Source organism: Podarcis pityusensis (assembly GCF_964106645.2).
Source record: "Podarcis pityusensis genome assembly, chromosome: 1".
Taxonomy (NCBI): Eukaryota; Metazoa; Chordata; class Lepidosauria; order Squamata; family Lacertidae; genus Podarcis; species Podarcis pityusensis.
In genome coordinates, this window is record NC_138028.1 from 138,758,741 (window position 1) to 138,782,302 (window position 23,562).

The following is a 23,562-nucleotide window of genomic DNA, read 5'->3' on the forward strand; positions in this document are numbered from 1 at the left end:
TATTAGGTTTTATTTTGTATATCATGATAAGTCCAACATATAAACAAACAAACAAACAAACAAACAAACAAACAAAGAGCAGCTGGAGAAATCCCTGCATGGCTTCACTTGAAAAGCAACAGGCAGGGATCAGAGAGAAATGCCACAAGTGTGGCATCCAGAGCGTGGGGTAGTGTGGAAGCTGGAATGACTGTTAAGGGGGGGGGGGGGGACAATTACCGTAGCTTGGAAAAAATGCAATGACAGAAAGGGATCAGGAATTGCATGAAAAAAGGACTCTGAACCATTAGCAGATCCTCATAGAATCATAGAAGTCTTGGAAGGGACCCTGAGGGCCATCTAGCCCAACCCTCTGCAATACAGGAATCTCAAAATATGGTCCTCCATCCAGCTCTATCTACAAGAACGGCAAAGACAGGGGCGTCTTACCCATAGAGGCTAGTGGCGCAGGGCACCAAGTTCTGGAGGCTGCCAGGGAAGAGGCGGAGGCTGGACGTGGCGCCTCCTGGCATCAACTCGCTGCCTGCCTCCGCCATGCCGCACTGAAGCAGCACCATGCCCAGAGCCTCCGCCTGCCATGGCCACCACGGCACGAAGCGGCCAGCTGAGCCGCGAGCCTCCGCGTCCAGCCTCCGCCTTTTCCCCTCCAGCCGCTGCCCGCCTCCTCCAGCTCTGCAAAGCTGTGCGTGTAGCCAGCAGCGCTGTCCTCCCTAAAAAAGATTGGCAACTCTGGGAAAGGGGGGGCGGTGCCAGAGGGATATTTGCACCACGGCGCTGGATATGCTTAAGATGGCCCTGTGCAAAGACAACCTGCTTACTTTGTGAGGTAGCTGGGACTGAAGCAACAGGGCCCAAGAGTGTACAGTATGAGAAGTAATCCCAAGAAAGACAGGAGATCAGAGAATTCACATCTCACTTTGGATTTATCAGTGCTGTCATTTGTTGACTGGTGGCAGGGGCTACTAATTAAATGAGGTGATAGTCAAGTTTTATTTTTTTATTATCTTTCTCATAAATTTACACACCACAATTGTAAAAAGCCTCAAAGCAGTTTAGAAAAAGATAAAACAGTAAAATCATTGTTAATTTACAACCATACCTTAAAACATACAAAAGTTAAAATACTAAAACAGATTAACCTTATCTCAACTTTCTAAGCATCTGGGTAGGCTTGTCTAAACAGGAATGTTTTTAGCAGGCACCAAAAAGAGTACAGTGAAGGCACCTGCTTGCTCTCAATAGGCAGGGAATTTCAAAGTACAGGCGCTACCACACTAAACAATCAGTTGAATGGGCACATGTTGGGTAAGGCAACCTCATAGTTTTACTCAGAGCAGATCCATTTAAATTAATGGACCTAACTTAGTCGTGTTCATTAATTTAAATGGGTCTACTCTGAGTAAAACTTAGTTAAATACCACCCACGGGGTTCAGCTCATGTTGCAATTCTACTACTGGCTCATCAGTTCCACTGAAATATGCTCTCAGTACAGAATAATTTTGACACATCTGGAAATGTCTGTTTTATTTTTATATATACTAACAGTGAACACAGTTCTACTGAGAGATTGTTCTTAAGGAGCTAAAATGATGCCAGCCTTGCATGAGAAGGAAGTAGCAGTAGCAGCGGGTTGAGGGAGAACCCCAAAGTTTGCAGAAGTACCAAAACAAAAAACAAAAAAAACCCACACCTCGGGGGGGGGGGGAATCCTAGTCCTAATAGTCCAATGTGGACCAAGCACACTCTGTGGGTATGGAATGCTGACTGGCTCTTGGGGAAGGGAAAAAGAAAACCGAGAGGGAGGTGGATTGGGATGGAGTGTCCTGAGCAGGAGCACTCGATACTGCAATGTCTTTTTCAAGTTTCCTGCTTCCATGACGTATTGATTATGTTTTATTCCACAGCATTTGTGAGGCACATCATGTCTGTCTAAACAGATTTCTCAAGACACGTAGTTTGGTAAGTTCCTTCTGTACACGTGCTCTGGTTTCTGGTGGGTGCCTTTTATTATCTGCATGTAGCCAGCAGTAGCACTGAGCTACTATAGGCAGCATCCCTACCAGTATCAGCTGAATTTCTGTGGGTGACAATTTGAAAAGAGCTGCATTGATTTATAATACAAAAAGGACCCTGTGACATTTAATCCCTTTCAAGGGTTTGACACAACTGTAACAAGTACATAAATAAGGCATGGCCCAGCCCAAGTGAATTGTGTTTCAGTCCCACTTAGAGCAATTCTGTCTCTCATTAAAGTCCATTAGAAGAGCTTCACTTGGGCTGGATTGTGTCCACAATTCCTGTCTAATGCTGACTTTTCTCAGGATTTCTCTATGATTCTTAAACATAGATCATAGGCACACAAAAATAACTTAATAGCAGCATTGGGGCTTTAATCATATTATACATTTCACTCTGGTCTCCAAATAACCTGACATAAACACTTAGGATCTTATGTGGTCTCATCAGTAGATCCAGAAGATACCAAGTCAGCTATGGTTGACCAGGAACAAGTTGTTATCAGTCTCAGTTTTCATATCTGTAAAATGGAACTATTGCTGCCTACTCATAGGGTTATTTCAGAGAGAAAGTATTTATTGCAGGTTGAAAATGTAAATATAGGCATCCCCCCCCCAACTTACAATAAAATACAGAATCTAATGATATTTGCTTTGCTTTTTGACAGAACAAGATCAGTGGGCACTTGAGATCTACAAATCTAGGAAACTATTGTTCCATCCAGTAACACCATCCTAGAGCCTTAAAGGATTGTAATAGATGCCTTCCAATCACCCCCTTTTTTAAAGCCATCAGCATCAGACACCAATTGAATCTCAAAGTTTTTACACTTCACAGAAGAAGCACTTGCCAAGGCAAATGAGGACTACATTGCCACAGCTGTTAAGCCCAATTATCTTTTTTCCATATTGTCCACCATGAAAACAGTGTATGTTCTTGGCCGGGGGAATACGAATCTGATAATAAATCTCTGTGGTCAGTGAATGGCTGGAAAATCTTTCTTTAATCTGTTCAGATCCCCATTAAAACAAATTTGAAGTCTTAATTTATTTTCTCTATATGTTGTATTCCATACAATAAAGTTTTATCAAAAAAAGATATTATCTGAGGTTCAATTTGATTTCATGTAGAGCAGTTTTAATTCCTTGGGGCTGAGAGATAGAGTGAATTTTTTAACAGTTCTTCAATGGTTTCAAATTTTTCATTGGAACATATTCAATTCTTATCCAAGAAAACTTCAGAATGTCCATTAATTACTTTAATTGGCCAGTACATTCTTTACAACTTATTAATTGAAGGGACAGGTGCCAGGCAGCTGATGAATAAGTAATTAAATTATCTCTGTCATAGGCATGTGCCCTTTAGCATCTTCTCAGTTCCTTGTGGCTCAAAGGAATGGAAGGAAAGAGCATGTGGTAATGGTAATGTCTCTTCCTACCAAAGTAGGTAGCAAAAGTCAGAAGCAACAGATTCCATTGAATTTAGAGAGGTTGACAAATAGTGCCCTTTAAAAATGTGTTTATAAACTATTTTAGGAATGCCACTAAAATGCATTTGCCACATTGAACTTAAAAGCTAACTTGCACCATGCAAAATAGCTCATTTAGAATTTTCTAAAGTGGGATTTTGTAAGACTGAGCCATAAAGTAGAACTTCCAGTTTGAATCAAACACAGAGCCTAACATCATCAGCTTGGACATGGGAGATCTGTGATTCAAATCAGAATTTTACAAAAAATGTGAGACCCAACAACAAATATTTTCATTTTAACTGCATTTCAAATGTGAGTAAAAAATTATTGGGCCACCTAATAATCACAGCCACTTGTGTTAATTTCTATGTTGGCAATGATAAAACAAGGTTTATTTCATTTGTAGTACAGAGTTAAGACCTTGGTTTAATCTTACTCTTTGATGGCTGCTGTAGAGTAATTAAACAACAAAGCTACATCATTACTGGCATACCTTGGGTCTCAGCTGTGACACTTTCCCCATCCCCTGGGCACATATAAAACTACTTTAAGCCCCTAGCCAAGTGTCAGCTTATTCCACAACAGTCTGTCTTAACCTTATTAAATTTCTACATGTGAAATGGTCATAACTCAAGAGGCACCAGGTGCATCAGCGAGGTGGGGTTTGAGAAGCAATGTAATCCTTAATGCGCCAGCCAGCTGTAGAAGTGGGTGGTGTCAGGTTTCCATGTTTTCCTCCACCAAACCCCCTCACCACCCCCATGTTCCTATTTTAAACCCTGGCATGCAGGCAAATGTCCAAATTAATATTTGCACTAGTTTGTGCATGGATAGGCTGCCAACCATTCATAACACAGTCTCCATAAGAACAGCTAAGCCATTTTGTGCATGCTTGCAGACAGGAAAGAAGCAACTTCTACCTGATTCCTGACAATTAGATTCTCTCTAGGAATCTATGTTTGCGGGGTTAGTTCCTATATTTAATTGGGATGCAGGGTGAAGGTATTGAGAAATCAAACTTGAATTTTTTATTTTTAATGAACATTAAGGATGTATTAGACACTGCTTTCATTGAGTTTGGAAGGGCATACATGATGTGTTGCCCATTCTTCCCCTCACATCTCTGGAACAGGCAAGGCTGAGAAATAGTGACTGTCCCAAACACTTAGCCATGAAGGGTTAGCAATATGAAGCCATTTCCCCCAGTCCTAGTGAGACACTCTAACCACTGTGCGATACATCTGCCTATACATTTGTTCTTCAGGAAGAAATAAGAAAAAGAGTAGGCTGCTGTCTAATAACTTTAATTTGGCTATTACATCTACCTGTCAGACTGGGTAGCCATACAATGTCACAGGCAGGTTGAGGGGAATAATAGAATCATAGAGCTGTAAAGTTGGAAGGGACCCTGAGGGTCATCTAGTCCAACCCCCTGCAATGCAGAAATCTCAGCTAAAGCTGAGTTTGTGTTTAAGGAAAGCAGGGCTTTAGCATTTTCCCCTCAAATCATATTTCTGTTGCTTCTACACTAGTCCTCAACAGAGATAATACACAGAGCATGTGACACAAACACTGCTCACCAAAAAAGTGATGCTGTATTCTGAATAATTGTGTAAGGAAAAGCAGTGTTCAATGTGCAGAGGCATCACTGCACCTGTTAATCCAAAATCGTATTTGTTCTATTAAAGGACTGTGACTTAGCTAAAGTTAGCCATGAAATGAGCCCAAGTGAACAATTTAGGCATGATTAAATCCCTGTGCTTTCAATGCAATTATCAGGCGTGGCCAGACTTGGCCCGCCTGATATTTTGGGACTACAACTCCCATCATTCCTAGCTAACAGGACCAATGGTCTGTTAGATAATTGAATTTATTGCTCAGATAAGCCTGAGGTCCGGCACACTTCCCCATTGCGCACAGCTCTGGCCTGCATTCCAAAGGCCCACATTCCGATGCTTCTGAGCATAGCAGAGTTTCGACAGCGGCAAGAGGAATGCCTGCAAAACACTCCAGTGCCTTCTTCAGTGTGCTTAAATAAAGTCCACACAGGATCTTAGCAGCTAAAAGCAGTTTTATTTACAGCAGACTATCCATTATCTATCACAGCGAACAGCATCGCGAAAACACGTCCTCTCTCCTCAAAAGCGAAAGTAGAGAGACAGAACAAAGACTTTAGTCTCTCGGAAATGACGCAGCATTTCCCCCCTCCCACCAGTAGGCAGGGCGTACAGTCTGAGCTGTTTAACCCTGTAAGCTCAGATTCTCCTCACATGGTCAGGGATAATGGGAATTGTAGTCCCAAAACATCTAGAGGGCCGAGTTTGGCCGTGCCTGGATTTAGTTGAAGAGTCAGACACGACTAAACAACAACAGCAACAGCCTGGAGAAGAGGAGGTTAAGGGGTGATATGATAGCCATGTTCAAATATATAAAAGGATGTCACATAGAGGAGGGAGAAAGGTTGTTTTCTGCTGCTCCAGAGAAGCGGCCATGGAGCAATGGATCCAAACTACAAGAAAGAAGATTCCACCTAAACATTAGGAAGAACTTCCTGACAGTAAGAGCTGTTCGACAGTGGAATTTGCTGCCAAGGCCCTGATTTATTAGCATATTCGAAATTCTTTTGCTTCATCCTTCTTATATTCCATTCTACTTCTTTGTTGATTATCATCGCAAACTGTGTCTGTAGCATTTTAATACTTTGCTTCACCTTCTCATCCTTAGGTCTTATAGTTAATTTTTTTCATTCTCCATTATTTGTCTTAAAATTTCTTTTTTCCCTTTTTCTCTCATTCTGTTTTTAATTGCATTTTGTTGAATAAAAAATCCTCTCATAACGGCTTTACTTGCATCCCAAACCATACTCATTTTTGTTCCTTTGTTAACATTGTTTACAAAGTAGTCCTTTAAACATTTCTGAGCTCCGTCCACTATCTTCTGATCATCTAGAAGACCTTCATTTAATCTCCACCGAAATGATTTTTCTTCCTTCCCTTTTAAAATAGCTTTAACCGCATTATGATCTGATAAAACTTTAGGTTGAATCTCAATCTTTATTATTCTTGTGGTTATTTCACCGGAAACCCATATTTGATCAATTCTTGACATTGAGTGGTTGACCTCTGAATAGAAAGTTTTTCTAATGGGTGTCTCAATCTCCATACGTCCACCAAATTACAGTTTTCCACCATGTCAAAAAAAAGTTTTTGGTAATTTCCCTTCCTTCGTTTTACCTTTAGCCCGGAGTCTTTCCATTTCCATTGATACCACCCCATTCATGTCACCCATTATTATTACTTTTTGGTCCACATATTCAAATAATTTTTCCTCAAAACCTTTGAAAAATTCTGCTTTACTACCGTTCGGTGCGTATACTCCAATAATTATCAGTTTTTCACCTTGCCAAATGACTTGGACTGCTATGATCCTACCTTCTTCATCCTTAAATAGTTGTTGTGCCTCTAATTTGTTTTTTATATACAATACCACCCCTCTCTTTTTGCTTTTATCCGATGAAATAAATTCATTTCCTAATTTTTTGTTAATTAAAATTTTCCTGTGCGTTTTTTTAACATGAGTCTCTTGTAAACAAATGATATCCAAATTCTTTTGTTTCAAATATTGTCCCACTTTGTTCCTTTTTTTTATCGTTAATTCCATTCACATTCCATGTCCATAGTTTTAGTGCCATAGTGTCTGCCAATTAAATATATTTTCCTCTTATATTTTTATTTCTCTTCCTCTTCTTGTTCTTCTTCAATTTCCTCTTCCTCTCCCCTTTTTTCTCCCCTTCCTCTTCTTTTATCCTTTCTGCTTCGCTCTTCTTCCTCTTCTAGCTCCACAGAGTCTCCTTCATCCCCTCCTGCTTCTGCCGCCTCTGCTTCTTCTCCTTCTCTGGTCAGTTCTTTGTATCTTCTGAAAAATTTATCCACCTCGTCCAGTCTTGTCAGTCTGTGCCTCTTCCCTTTGTATGCAAATGCCACTCCTTCTGGAAATTTCCATTTAAATTCGATTTCATTTTTCTTCAAAGTTTGCACCAATTGTCTATATTGGTCCCTTTTTTTCAAAAGCCTCAACGGCACGTCTTTAAAAATAATTATATAATTTCCGTCAATATTCAAACGTTTCTCCCTGTTTTTTTGCAAAATCAAATTTCTCATTTCTCTATCTTTGAAGATAATTAAACAGTCACCGGGAAATTTCTTAGCTCTAGTCGATCTTGTTTTAATCCGAAATGCATTTTGTATTGTTTTCTCCACTTTTTCTGTTTCCATCTCCAACCATTGGGCAATTTCTGCCGTCAACTTCTCTTTGATTTTTTCTCCCTGGGTTTCCGGCACAGACCTCAGCCTCAAGTTAGTTTCCCGTTGCCAAAGTTCGTTCATCGCAACCGCATCCCACAGCTCGTCTTGCGTCCTGTTCACCTCTGACATTTCCGCCCTAATTTTTTCTTCTTCCTTTCGTACCTCTCTCATTTCTAATTTTGTCCTTTTCATTCCTACTTCTAAGTTTTGTGTTCTTTTAACAATCTCCGTGTTCTTTTTAGTGATTTCTTTCATTTGATCTTTTAATTCATTAACAGTTTTATCTATTTTATTATCCATTTGTTCCAATTTTGTTTCCATCTGACCTAATTTACTCTCAATATTTTTCTCACTGCTTTTTATATCTGTCTTCAATTCTGTAAACATCCTTACAATATCTGCTTTACACTCTGGTTCTTGTCTTGAACTCTTTCTTTCTCCTGGTGTTGCACCCTCACTTTTTTTCTGTGTATACGACATTTTGACTTCTCTCCTCCCCTTTTTAGCTTATACAAAATAACCAGAAATCTTATTTTCCAAAACAAAGAGTGAATGTTAACAAATTAATCAATTTCAATTTTCAAAACAATTTCCAATACCACTCTTATCAATTTCTAATTCATTAATCAAAACCTCAGTTTAGACCAGAATAAAAAGTTCATAAAAGTTATAAAATATACTCCTTCCAGATTTTCAGCTATACTCCTTTAAGTGCAGCAGATAAGTCAAAACCCTTAAATTCAGTAAATATATCTAAACAGTCTTCTTGCCACTTGATTGGCTATATCCCTGGAATTGGTTGCAAGTTTCAAAACAAAATAAACAAAGAACATTCCCTTTCTTAAATCCCTTTAAGCAACCTCCTGCAGAGATCGCAGTATTTTCAATCCGATAATACAAATATGAAATAAAGGAAAAACCCAGAGTGCAAACTGTAAATTCAAACCGGTGAATTCAAAAACAAAAAGAAAAGAAGACTGTAAGTTCCAACCGGTAGTTTCGAGGAGAAGGAAGAGAGAGGGAAAAAAGGGAAAAACCATATAAAAAGGAACCTCTTTCTTCCAGACTATCGTATCCAAATGTATCTTCAAAAACTAGAGCCTCTGCAATTATATCCACAGAGGAAGAGAAAGTTTCTTCAGTAACAACAAAATGGCTACAAGAAGCTCCTTCACTGGCAACAAAATGGCACTTTGTAGTTTAACTTATAACTCCAAAGAGTGAGGGGGTGGTTGTATTCCACATCAAAAAGAAGGGATTTTATAATCACAAAGTCCTTGAAAATCCCAGCATCTAAAACAAAAAATGTTGGTGTCCGCAGTCTTAAACTTTCTTCCTTGTTACTTGAGCCGAAATGATCTTTTAACTTTCCAAATCAATGCCTTAGAGTCCGTAACTTCAATGAAGAAAAAGGTGCAAAAAATATCAAAGAGTAATAAAATTAAACTGAACGAACCAATAGAGCTAGAAGAAATTCAAAGGGCAATAAAAGATTTGAAGAGTGGGAAGTCGCCGGGACCGGATGGATTTAGTGCAAGATACTATAAGGAAATGAAATACACCCTACTTGTACCATCGAAAGAAGTAATGAATAATATTTTGAAAGAAGGAGAAATACCTGAGACCTGGAAAGAAGCATACATAACATTTATTCCCAAACAAGACTCTGATTTAACACAGGTTAAAAATTATAGGCCAATCTCATTACTGAATAATGACTATAAAATGTTTGCAAATATTTTAGCAAATAGGATGAAAAAGGTGTTAAAGGAAATGATTCATAAGGACCAAACAGGTTTCCTTCCTGGTAGGCAGATGAAAGACAACATAAGAAATGTAATTAATATAATAGAGTATCTGTCAAACAGGAAGGATAAACAAGCGATGCTGATATTTGTGGATGCAGAGAAGGCCTTTGATAACATTTCTTGGGAATTTATGTTAAAAAATTTGGAATATATGGATATGGGTCAATCTTTCATGAGTGGTATAAAGGCAATATATACAGAGCAGAGAGCGAAACTAATTGTCAGGGGTTCAGGAGCAGAGGCAAGGGCAAGGGAGGAAACAGAGAGCGAGGGAGAGGAGGCAGAAGAAAAGATGAGTGATGACGACGACCCGAGATCTCCGAGTCTTTCCAGTGAATCAGAAGATTCACAGAAAGGAGCACCAGTGGCCAGGGCAAGGGGGGAGCCTAGGGGGACACCCCAGGAAGATAGAGCCAGAGGGGACTCAGAGGGGAGCAGTTGGAAATCAGGACCAGCGTCACCGCCAGAGAGCAGGGAAGAGGAAGGGCGCCAGGGATCAAGCGCTGGCAGCTCACAACAGGGGGGAGGGCACGAGTCAGGAGTGGCCACACCTCCATCGGGGAGCGAAGAAACGGTCAGACGGAAGGTGGAAGGTTGGGCGCGCGTGCCAAGTTCAAATGCACAGGAAGGTGGCGCAGTAGGCAGCCCGGAAAGGGAGCCAGGTCCTAAAGCCCGCCGAAAGGAGGGAGAAGAGTCAGGGGGGTCAGCGTCAGAGGAATCCCGGAAGGAAGAGACCCCGGGGGGCAGAGGGACCCAGAGAAGAACAGTCAGGCGGAAAAGGTGGAGCAAGGCTAGAATATTAAGTTGGTGTACAAGGGGCGGAGACTCAGATGGAGCTTCGCCGATCTAACCATGAGACGTAGAGTTGCACGCAGCAGCTTGAGAATGGAAACTGTAACTCAATAAAGACTTTTATTTAATGATCGCTGGCTAGCGTGATCCTCTGTGAGCTAGGATCTGGAAGCAGCTCTGACAGTAAGCTCCATCCCTAGATTGTGGGCATCTACGTCCTCGCGGAGAGGAGAGAAAGCGGGTGCCTACTAGCGAGCTCACGAACGGCAGACAACATGACGGCCGAACAGCAGATAGTGGAACTCAGAGAAGCAGTGACACGACTGAATGCCGAGGCTCTTGCATCCAGGAAGAGAGAGGAGGACGCAGCTGCCGCCTACAGGGATCTCCAGGTCAGGTTGGAAGTGCTTACGAAGCAAGGGCAACTGACACCCAAACCGGAGGGGATTGGGTTGGGGAGACGAACAGGCGGTCTGGTCTCTCACTTCGATGGGAATTTGCAACAGTACCCCAACTTTAGAGCAGATGTAATGTGTGCACTGCAACTGCTGAACAAAGACTTTAGAGATGAGCAAGAGAAGGTGGGATTCATCATGTCCCATTTGCATGGAGATGCTAAAGCATGGCTGCGCAATTTGTGGAGAGATAAGGATCCGGCGCTCCAAAATGCGGATGCCTTTATTAAAGCGATGGATGGGTGCTTTTTATCAAGCATTGACGTGGATCTTGCTCGGCAGCAGATACATGGACTGAAGCAAGGGAGGGCCAGCGTAAGGCAGTACCATGCCCGCTTTTTCGCTTTGGTCAGTGCCCTGGAATGGGACAGAGATTCAGCTCCTGTAAGAGACCTGTTTTGGGAGGGATTGCACGGCTCGGTTAAAGATGAAATTGCGAGGGGGGAGAGACCCCGGACCACGCAGGAGATCGTTCAGAGGGCGCTGGCGGTGGGGGTGCGGCTGGAAGGACGTCCGTGGAGCAGTGGCGAAGGGCGTGGAGGGCGCGAACCAGCCAGGGGCTCCTCCTTCCTTCCCAGAGAAGCAGCGCGTGCGCAATCCACGCCTCCGCCAGGAGGAGGAGTGGAACCTATGGAGGTTGGAGGTGCAAGGGCTCAGTCAGCAGCCAGAGCCCTAGCACCGGCAGCAGTGAAAGCGAAGCCTCCTAGAGGGAACAGGAAGTGTTACATCTGCGATGATCCACAGCATATGGCGAAAGAGTGTCCCCAGAGGCTCCACAAGCACACTGCAGCCTCAGCAATGGTAACTGCAGCAACGCAGCAAGGACAACCACAGCAGGGAAACGACGGAGTCTGGTTGGAGGAAGAGGCACTGGGGCCCAGCCAGACGTGTCAGTGAAGCAGTCCCCAGAGATTTTACAGCCCATGGACCCCCTCCCGCCCAAACCGGTAGTGAGGCTCACCGCGTCGCTCCAGCTGCCCAATGGAATCACCATGGACGTGCCAATCACCATTGACTCCGGAAGCAATGCGGACTTTATAGGGCAGGACTTTGTCGACCGGCACGCTATACAGTTGCTGCCTGCCACGCTGCCCCTGCAGGTTGTCACGGTGGATGGCAGGGAGCTGCTAGGGGGGCAAGTGGTGAAGCAGACGCCACCAATGGTGATGCGACTTGGGAATCACAGGGAAATCATCAGCTTCAATGTCACTCAACTATCGGACACGCCCATTGTATTGGGCATGAGTTGGCTGGACAAGCACAGCCCGACGCTGGCTTGGTACCAGAGGCAGCTGACCTTCGGCTCTTCCTTTTGCGCTGAACACTGCATCGTGCCCAGGCAGGAAGGAGGGGAAGAGGAGTCACAGCTGCAGCTAGGCACGCTGCAAACGGTTCCCCACAAGTACGCAGAATTTTTGGAGGTTTTCTGCGAGAAGGAGGCAGACAGGCTACCCCCCCACAGACCATATGACTGCAAAATTGACCTGCTGCCGGGGGCGGCGCTGCCCAAAGGGAAGCTGTATTCCATGTCTGAGGACGAACTGCAGGAACTCAAAGAGTTCATAGATCATAATTTGGAGTGCGGTTTCATCCGAGAGTCCAAGGCAGCGGGGGGCAGTCCGGTATTCTTTGTTAAGAAGCGGGACACGCCCCAAAAAAGACTTGTAGTGGACTTTCGCATCTTGAACAGTGTGACCAAGCCATCGGACTTCCCCATGCCCCGAATCGACGACCTCCTCGCAAAGGTACGGAAGGGCAGAGTGTTCACCAAGTTGGACCTGCGAGGGGCATACAACCTCATTCGCATGCGGGAGGGAGATGAGTGGAAGACAGCCATGTTCACGCCCCTCGGCACCTACGAATATAGAGTTATGCCTTTTGGATTGCAAAATGGCTCCCACGTTTTTCAAGCTTTCATGCATCACGTGTTGGCGGGGCTCCTCTACAAGACGTGCGTCTGTTTCTTGGATGACATCCTGATCTTTTCGGAATCGCAGCAGGAGCATGACAGACACGTCAAGGAAGTGCTGAGCAGGCTACAGCAACATAGGCTTTACGCCAAGCTGGAGAAGTGCCAATTCGACGTGACCGAGGTGGATTTCCTGGGCTACAAGTTGTCTGATAAAGGGCTCGCCATGGACAGCGCCAAGGTCCGAGCAGTGTTGGATTGGAAAAGCCCACGCAACCGGAAGGAGGTCCAACGGTTTGTCGGCTTCGCGAACTTCTATCGCAAGTTTATCAAAGGCTTTGCGATGCAGACAGCGGCCATCACGGACACGCTCAGCTCCAAGAAAAAGAAGTTCATCTGGACAGAGCAGGCGGAGCAGTCCTTTCAGGCACTCAAGCGTCTCTTCGCGTCGGAAGAGCAGCTGCTTCATGTCAACCCCAGCAGGCCGATGAGGGTGGAGACAGACGCTTCGGACAGAGCCGTGGGAGCAGTCCTGCTGCAGAAAGACCCGCAGGGGGTTTGGAGGCCGGGAGCGTTTTACTCAAGGAAGCTCAGCAAGTCCGAACAGAACTACACCATCTGGGACAGGGAGTTGCTGGCCATTCATGCAGCGTTCAAAGCGTGGAGGCACTTCCTGATCGGCGCCAAGCACACGGTGCAGGTCTGCACGGACCACAAGAATCTAGAGCACTGGCGCACGGCACAGTTCCTGAACCAGAGGCAGATACGTTGGGCTGAGTTCTTTGCGAATTTCGACTTCCGAATAGAGTATGTCCCGGGGGACACCAACATCATGGCGGATGCTCTCTCCCGTAAGCCACAGTATCTGGAGGAGGCAACGCCAGCGGCCGCCATGCACATCTTCGCACCGACAGTGTGGGCGTGCGCGGCGGCGACAGTTGACCTGGATGCGGTGCGACGAGCGTTGCAGGATGACTCCTTCGCGCAAGCAAAGATGGCAGAGGTGCACAGGGGCACGGCAGCGACCGACGAGTTCCAGCTGCGAGATGGTTTGCTCATCCGTAAAGGGGCCATCTACGTGCCGGGAGACGAACTTCGCGCCAAGGTACTGCAGCAGCTGCACGACGCGCCCACTGCCGGGCACTTTGGCAAGGAGAAGACGGTGGAATTAGTAGCCAGAGACTTCTGGTGGCCCGGAATGAGAGGGGAAGTCGCGGACTACGTGGCGAGGTGTGACACCTGCCAGAGGTCCAAACCAGTGCACAGACCGCCGGCCGGACTGCTGGAACCGCTGCAAACTCTGTTCGAGCCATGGGAGAGAGTGGCCCTGGACTTTGTCACGGATCTGCCCAGCTCGAGGGGCAAGACGGCTGTGCTGGTGGTGGTGGATTTGTTCTCCAAGATGGCACATTTCATTCCGTGTGCGAAGGTGGCCACGGCGGAACAAACCGCCAAACTGTTCATAGACCACGTGTTCAAGGTTCACGGTCTGCCGCGGTCTATTCTGTCCGACCGAGGGCGACAGTTCATCTCAAACTTCTGGCAGAGGCTGATGGGCTTCCTGAACGTCAAGATCAACCTGGCGTCGGCTAGACACCCGCAGACCAACGGGCAAGCGGAGCGGGTCAATGCCATCATGCAGCAGTACCTGAGATGTTATGCGAATCAACAGCCTGCGACGTGGGTGGATTACCTGCCTCTCGCCGAGTTCGCCTACAACAACACGAAGCACGTGTCCACGGGGGTCACGCCGTTCTTCGCCAACAACGGGAGGCACCCTAGAACCTTCCCGGGACTGGAAAGAATGGGGGAGGGGGAGCCGCAGACAGCAGATGCGTTCGCGTCGGAGTTGCAGGAGGTCCACGATCAGCTGCGGCGGCACCTGGAGCTGGCTAAACACGCATACAAGGTACAAGCGGACAAACACAGAAGGGTTGGCGAAGAGATCCAGGTGGGAGACTGGGTCTGGTTAGCAGCCCACGCAGTGCCGGCCAAGTCGTTGGCGAAGAAGAAACTAGGGCATAAACAACTGGGGCCCTACCAAGTCGACGAACAGGTCAACCCGGTGGCTTTCAGGCTGGCTCTTCCGGAGGGTTCCAGAATGCATCCGGTGTTCCACAGATCGGTGCTCACTCCCTACAAGGCACCTCACAGGTTTCAGGAACCAGGAACGGCACCGGGTCCGCTCCGAGAGAGAACCGGGCAAGGGGGAGTGGCACAGGAGGAGCGCATCAATGAAGTCACGGAGATTTTGGACTCCAGATGGGGGGAAGAGGGGGTAGAATACCTTCTCGCCAAGGAGGGCACCCCGGCCAGTGCCAACAGCTGGGTGCCGGGCTACGCTTTAGACGAACCTCTGCTCAAAGAAGAGTTTCATGCCCTCTTCCCACATAGGCCAATGCCAGCAGACTTTTTCGACGACTGGCTTTTCACGCCCACGCTTTCAGCCAGCACGTTCCGGGGGTTCGACTCGGACGAGGAACCGACACGAGACGCCCGTTCCCCGGAGGGGTCACCCTCGGGATCTGCTTCAGAACCCTCGTATTGGTGGGATGATCGACCAGAGGAGCAGTTCCGCAGAAGGTGGCTGGAGGGTCCAGGACGAGCAACGTCTCCAGAAGGCAACGAGGGAGAGACGGACATGGACGTTTTCGGGGACGACCCGGGTTTCGAACACGGCGGCACAGAGATGGAAGCGGAGGTGACCGTCGTCAACGAGAGCAGGGAGGAAGAACCGGAAGACTTCGGATGGCGGCCCGCCACGGGAAGCGAACTGTATCCGACATTCGTCCCCCTGACACGGCAGCACCCAGATCCCGCACCGGAAGGAGGGGAGGGGGGAAGAGGGGGCTTCGAGGGGGGGATGGATGTCAGGGGTTCAGGAGCAGAGGCAAGGGCAAGGGAGGAAACAGAGAGCGAGGGAGAGGAGGCAGAAGAAAAGATGAGTGATGACGACGACCCGAGATCTCCGAGTCTTTCCAGTGAATCAGAAGATTCACAGAAAGGAGCACCAGTGGCCAGGGCAAGGGGGGAGCCTAGGGGGACACCCCAGGAAGATAGAGCCAGAGGGGACTCAGAGGGGAGCAGTTGGAAATCAGGACCAGCGTCACCGCCAGAGAGCAGGGAAGAGGAAGGGCGCCAGGGATCAAGCGCTGGCAGCTCACAACAGGGGGGAGGGCACGAGTCAGGAGTGGCCACACCTCCATCGGGGAGCGAAGAAACGGTCAGACGGAAGGTGGAAGGTTGGGCGCGCGTGCCAAGTTCAAATGCACAGGAAGGTGGCGCAGTAGGCAGCCCGGAAAGGGAGCCAGGTCCTAAAGCCCGCCGAAAGGAGGGAGAAGAGTCAGGGGGGTCAGCGTCAGAGGAATCCCGGAAGGAAGAGACCCCGGGGGGCAGAGGGACCCAGAGAAGAACAGTCAGGCGGAAAAGGTGGAGCAAGGCTAGGATATTAAGTTGGTGTACAAGGGGCGGAGACTCAGATGGAGCTTCGCCGATCTAACCATGAGACGTAGAGTTGCACGCAGCAGCTTGAGAATGGAAACTGTAACTCAATAAAGACTTTTATTTAATGATCGCTGGCTAGCGTGATCCTCTGTGAGCTAGGATCTGGAAGCAGCTCTGACACTAATTGTTAACAATGTTATAACAGAAAATATTGCCATTACTAAGGGTACAAGACAAGGGTGTCCTTTATCTCCGTTACTATTCATCTCGGTCTTAGAAGTCTTCCTAAGAACACTAAGAAACAATGAAAAAATAAAAGGTGTGACAGTTGGTTGTAATGAATATAAGGTTAAAGCCTTTGCCGATGACTTGGTTATAACTATAGAAGATCCTATGCAGAGTGTTAAGGAGGTGTTAGAAGAGATAGAACATTTTGGTCAGGTGTCCGGCTTTAAGTTAAATAGGCAAAAAACTAAAATAATTGCTAAGAATATGCATCAAGAGATAATAGAAAGAATACAGCAACAAACAGAGATGAATGTGGTTAAGAAAGTGAAGTATTTAGGGATTATGCTAACTCCCAGGAGTATTGATCTGTTTCAAAACAATTATGTACCAATATGGAATAAAATCAAACGTGATTTAGAGGTGTGGGGAAGAATGAAATTATCATTATGGGGAAGAATTGCAACGATAAAGATGAGCGTGTTACCGAAAATGCTGTTTTTGTTTCAAACAATCCCAATAATTAAAGGTGTGACAATATTTAAAGAATGGCAAAGAATAATGTCAAGATATATCTGGCAGGGCAAGAAGCCGAGAATAAAATTTAAGATATTAACGGATGCAAAAGATAGAGGAGGCTTTGCCCTGCCAGATTTAAAGTTATATTATGAAGCTTCGTGTCTTTGCTGGGTGAAAGAATGGATAAAGTTAGAAAACACAGAATTGTTGGACTTAGAAGGTTATGATAATAGATTTGGTTGGCACGCATATTTATGGTGTGAAAAGAATAGAGTGCATAAAGGCTTTGAAAACCACATCTTTAGAGGATCGTTGATTGAAGTCTGAAATAGATATAAAAACTTATTAGAATTTAAAACTCCATACTGGCTATCACCATTGGAGATAATGAGTGTGAAAAAGATCAATATGACAGGGAGATGGATCACTTATGAGAATTTGATAATTAAAGAAGGTAACAAATTGAAATTGAGACCATATGAAGAAGTTAAAGAAAATGTTAATGATTGGTTGCACTATTTTCAGTTGAATGCAATGTTTAAAAAAGAGTTGTCAGAGAGAGGTTTTCAGGAAAAGAAATCTAGGTTTCATCAATAAATCTTGGACAGTGATATTAAAATTTTATCAAAAATGTATAAACTATTACTTGAGTGGCATACAAAGGAAGATGAGGAAGTTAAATCAGTCATGATTCAGTGGGCCAAAGATTTCGGTTATAACACACAATTTGATGAGTGGATAAAATTGTGGAAAGAAGGAATGAAATTCACTGCATGTACTACAATTAAAGAAAATGTTATGAAAATGATGTATAGATGGTACGTAACACCAGTGAAACTTGGTAAGATGTATAAAGTCAGTAATAAATGTTGGAAATGTCAGTAAAAAGAAGGAACATTTTACCACATGTGGTGGGAGTGTAAGAAAGTGAAAAGCTTCTGGGAAATGATTTATAATGAAATGAAGAAAATGTTGAAATATACTTTTGTTAAGAAACCAGAAGCATTCTTATTAGGAATATTAGGGAATGAAATTAAAAAGAAGGATGTGAAATTATTTAGGTATGCAGTGACAGCTGCTAGAATTTTGATGGCCCAGAAATGGAAACGGGAAGAAATGCCGACGAGAGAAGAATGGAGAATGAAATTGATGGAATATGCAGAAATGGACAAATTAACAGGGAAAATTCGGAACCAACGTGATCAGAGATTCACGGAGGACTGGAATAAATTTACAGAGTATATCAAAAATGTATGTGAGAAGCAAATAATGCTTGTTGGCTTTCAAGAAGCTCTGTGAGAATGAAGGATAGAAATGTTGCTTAAAAGATATGATAAGATTAAGATTGTTAAAGCGCAATACAAACTTAAGAAATGTGAGTAATTGTGATTATATGGAAATTGTCAGATAGGCTGAGGGAAGTCTAAAAAATGTATATGTTAGAAGTAGATGTTAAATTTGGATGGAATGTATATTGGAAACTGAATAAAAATTATTTTTTTAAAAAAAGGAATTTGCTGCCAAGAAGTGTGGTGGAGTCTCCTTCTTTGGAGGTCTTTAAGCAGAGGCTTGACAACCATATGTCAGGAGTGCTCTGATGGTGTTTCCTGCTTGGCAGGGGGTTGGACTCGATGGCCCTTGTGGTCTCTTCCAACTCTATGATTCTATGATTCTAACAACAACAAATTTAGCTGGGCTGCAGCCTTTAAATAGCAGTGCAGTTTAAGATGTGATAATCTTTCCCCACGCAGTAACTGAAATACATGCACACATCTCCTAACTCCAGCTTCTTTCTTTGTCACTCTGTGTACTTAATATTGATGTAGATTCAGACTCCTCTTCCAGTCCTTGTCACCTCAGTCCCTCACTGAGATTCTAGAAGGAGGCAGAAATGCAACAGGTGCCCTTGTTCCCAGCATGGTAGCCAACTTAATGCGGGAAGCATCCCTTGATGGTAAGATGGTTGAACTTGAAGCCATTGTTCTATTGGCCTTTAAATGTGCAAAGTGCTTTACACTGGTTCCTCGGGAACTCGGAGCAGAAGGGAAACCCACTCTGGCCACCACTGAGGGGCTCTCCCCACCTCCACTCAGCACCAAAGCCAGGTGGGACTGTGGAGCTGAAGGCTAGAGCCTCTAAATTGCTAGACTGGCGGGTGGAGAGGAGCCATCTTGTGGCTCGCCTCAGGTGCCAAAATGTCTTGGGCTCAATTCCGGAGGTGGCGCCAACGGTAATGGCAGATTCCCTCTGATCTGGAGGGAAACTGCTCCACAGAAATTGGGTATAACACCGCTTCGGCGCAGCGGGGACCCCTTAAATCACAGGCGGGTGAAGCCTGTGACCCTGGGACTCGGCGGGCACTGTCTGCGCCCCCCCAATCAGCAAAGGAACCCGGCAACGGGCTCCGGAGCAGAGCGGGGAAGTGGCGCTGTGCTGTGAGTCGTCTGCTTCTTCTGTGGAGTGAAGCCGCGCAGCTGTTGCTGGAGAGCGCTGCCTTTTTCCTGTGACAATTTGGCTTTGAAAACAACGATCCGTGAGTAGGATAATTTCGCAATTAAAGGAACTGTATAAAATCTGGAATAATTGGGTACCGAAGCGGAGAGGTATAAATAGGAAGTCTGCCTCCCGCTCATGTAAACAGAACAAAGCATTGAACTTGAAAGCGGAAGCTTTAAAAGACGCGCAAAAGGATTACAATCCGATCATCAAAACTGTGATTTTCACCCCTCGATGTGGGGGAGGAGGGGGGAGAAGGTTTGAACATTATTTCCCTAAAAAAAGAGAGGAAGAGGAGATAAAAACCATCGCTCAAAACCCCCGGAACGGGTTCCCAGTGTCAGTAAGAAGCCTTATTAGAGACTGCGCTGTCTCTGAACGTATTTTGACAGCTAGCTCTGCATCTGAGATACAACTTCGTTACAATATTGCTGAAAGGTATCTCCTGGTTTTAAAGTAACAGACTGAGATAGAATGTTGTCTTTCTGCTGAATTGGGGGACTAAAGGGAGAAGTAAATTACTTTAAGATCTTTATGACTGTTACAGTGTCCCCCTAGTGGAATTTGGAATTAGTTACAACTGCAGCTGGCCTGAGGAAATCTTCCACAACAATTTCCTGGGAACTTTCCATTTCAAAACAACTTTGATTTTGACTGTGTGACTGACCTTGAGTTTTATCTTGAGGGGTATGGCAGATGGGAAAGAGAAGATAGATTTGTTACAAGCAACGAGGTCTGGCAGAGTATTTCGCACAGACGGTGGATTGCAAAGAAGGGCTTCGACATCTGGCCCCCCGGAGTTCCAACAGCAACCTCATCGGCACAACCCAAAACTAAAGGTATGGCAAGTGACGATGCCCTGGCTCAGGCACTAGCTAAAATTAATGAATCTTTGGATAGAATAAGTAAACAAGTAGCTGAGGCATCGGATAAGACTGATCAAAATATGACAAGTATTAATCAAAATACGGCAAGTATTAATAATTTGGGACAGAAAGTAAATACTAATACAGAAACTATTCAGAAATTATTACAGGAATCTGCTTCGACACGTAAGACTGCCGAAGAGGCTAAAGAAATTGCTACAGCTACTGCTACAGTGGTTCAAGAGAAGATACCACCGCTACATAAACAACTTGAAGACCATAAGTCAATTCTGTCTATGATCGAGTTGAAGGAGAAACAAGTGAACTTAAGAGTCAGGGCTGTACCTGAAGTGGAGAAAGACAATTTGATTGAATTTCTTATGCAGGAATTCCTAGATTTTTGGAACCCAGATTTGGGGAAAGACAGCTTCAAGATAGTGAGTGCTTTTAGACTTGGAAAAGGAGGGAGAAAGAACAGGGTGAGAGACTGCTTGATCACCCTCCGAACAAAAGAAGAGAGAGATAAGATTTTGAGTTTGCATTTCCAGAAGACTTTGGAAATACAACAGTCAAAAGTCAAGATATTCAAGGACATTCCAAAACATCTTCTGGACCTCAGGTTTAACTACAAAGACTTGGTTACCCTGCTGAAAAGCAACGGAATTATTTTTAGGTGGGAATTTCCTCAAGGCCTATCATTTAGTTATAAAGGAAAGAAGATAAAAATAAGATCAGAAGACGACAAAGATAAATTTTGGAGAGACCACGGAGAAGACCTACAGAAGAAAGTTACAGGAGAGTTAAGAGCAATTGTAAGAGAAACTTTAGACACACCAGAACTATATTTGGAACTAAAAGACCGCCTGAGAAAGGTGATACCACCCACGGAACAGGAGCAGGCACTGGGTGCTGTTGGAGGAGAAGCAAAATAATTACATCATGGCCCTGCAACTACTAAGTTGGAATTGTAATGATTTGAACTCTCCCCAGAAAAGGAAATCTGTGTTTCATTTATTAAAAAAGGAACAATTGGATTTGATTTGTTTACAAGAAACACATATAACAAGGTTGCACAGGAAATTATTGATAAATAAAAGACTTGGTCAGGAGTTTATTTCATCGGATAAAGTAAAAAAAAGAGGAGTTGTGATTTATGCAAAGGACAGATTATTACCGAAATTTATTTTTAAAGATGACCAAGGAAGATTTGTGGCAATTGAAATTCAAACACAAGGAGAAAAAATTTTGATAGTAGGGATCTACGCACCAAATGAGGGGAAATCTGATTTTTTTAAGAAGTTGCATGAGACTTTGATGGACTATCTGGATTATAACATGATTTTGATGGGAGACATGAATGGAGTGGTATCTTTCCTGCTTGGCAGGGGGTTGGACTCGATGGCCCTTGTGGTCTCTTCCAACTCTATGATTCTATGATTCTACACATATGGACAAGGCACAAAGACAGGTAGTCACCAAGTATGGTAGACTACCGAAAACCTTTTTTGAGATGACAGACAACTTGGACTTAGTTGATATTTGGAGAACAAGGAACCCCATGGCTAAAGAGGGAACCTTCTTTTCTGAAGCCAAAATGACATGGACAAGAATTGACCAAATATGGGTAACTAGAGGAATGGCACCAAAGACAAGAAAGGTGGAAATCTGCCCGAAAACTTGCTCCGACCATAATGCTGTCAAGATGGAAATGAAACTAACACCAACTGGCTCCTTTAGATGGAGGATGAATGACACCTTATTTAGAGATGAAGAAGTGCTAAAGAAAGCCCAAAAAACCTTGAGAGACTATTTTGAGATAAATATGAGCACCAATGTGGAAAAAAGAGTAATCTGGGACACAAGTAAAGCGGTTATGAGAGGGTTCTTGATACAACAGAATGCATTAAAGAAGAGAATTCAAAATGAGAAGAAGGATAAAATATTGGAGAAAATAAAGGAAAGTGAAAAAAGACTGAGAACAAAACCAAAATCCCAAGAGATTCTGAGAGAATTAAAGCTATACCAAGTACAATATATGAAAATGACGAATCAGGAGATAGAATGGAAAATTAAACAAATGAGACAAAAGACATTCAAGTTGGCCAATAAATGCGGGAAACTGTTGGCTTGGCAAATGAAAAAAAGACAAAAATTAAATACAGTTACAAACTTAGAAGTGGAAGGAAGGAATATACAGAACCCAGCTGAGATTAGAAATTGTTTCCAGAGGTACTTTAAACAATTATACATACAAGGGCCATTGAAAGAAACTGATGTAGATAGATTTTTGCAAACAAATGGATTACAAAAAATCTCTCAAGAAAATAAATTGATGTTGAACCACAAAATAACTGAACAGGAGATAGAAGGTGCCATTCAAAATATGCAATTGGGTAAATCTCCAGGACCGGATGGACTGACTTCTAGATATTACAGATCTTTGAAAGAATGGTTAGTACAACCTTTGAAAGAGGTCTGTAATGAAATAATGGAGGGGAAATGGGCACCGGAGTCGTGGAAAGAAGCTTATATTACACTTGTACCGAAAACAGAGACTGAAAAGACGCAGCTTAAGAACTACCGTCCCATATCATTACTTAATGTGGATTATAAAATTTTTGCAGACATTTTGGCTAAGAGACTGAAAAAAGTGTTGTTGGAAGAGATTCATAAAGACCAAGCAGGCTTTCTCCCGGGTAGACATTTGTCTGATAATATGAGGAACATAATTGATATTTTGGAGAAACTAGATGTGAATATAAACACTAAAGCAGTTTTGATATTTGTGGACGCAGAGAAAGCCTTCGACAATATTTCTTGGAGTTTTATGAAGAAGAACCTACAGGGTATGGGGGTAGGCCAAGACTTTGAAAACAGTATAAGTGCAATTTATTCAGAACAAAAAGCTAAATTAATTGTAAATAATGTGGTGACGGAAGAATTTAAGATTGAAAAAGGGACACAACAAGGTTGCCCAATCTCCCCATTGCTTTTTATTTCGGTCCTGGAGGTTTTGCTGAACATGATTAGAAGGGATCAGTTGGTTAAGGGTATACAGGTTGGAGCCAAACAGTACAAATTGAGAGCATTTGCAGATGATTTAGTATTGACGTTACAGGAGCCAGAATCTAGTACCAAAAGGGTTTTAGAATTGATTCAAGAATTTGGTCAAGTTGCAGGATTTAAATTGAATAAGGTAAAAACTAAGGTTTTAGAGAAAAATCTAACACCAATAGAGAGAGAGAGGTTTCAGAAT

General features: G+C 44.1%; 1 protein-coding gene across 3 annotated transcripts in view; it reads left to right on the forward strand.

Moving 5' to 3' along the window:
• The window catches only part of MYL1 (myosin light chain 1), a 28,631-nt gene extending 25,630 nt beyond the window's left edge, over positions 1-3,001 (forward strand). For all 3 annotated transcript variants that reach the window (XM_081019550.1, XM_081019553.1, XM_081019552.1), the window contains exons 6-7: positions 1,906-1,960; positions 2,685-3,001. In XM_081019550.1, the coding sequence (XP_080875676.1) occupies positions 1,906-1,934 (29 nt within the window). In that variant the 3' untranslated portion in view covers positions 1,935-1,960; positions 2,685-3,001. The remainder of the gene's footprint in view (positions 1-1,905; positions 1,961-2,684) is intronic.
• The last annotated feature ends 20,561 nt before the right edge of the window (positions 3,002-23,562 follow it).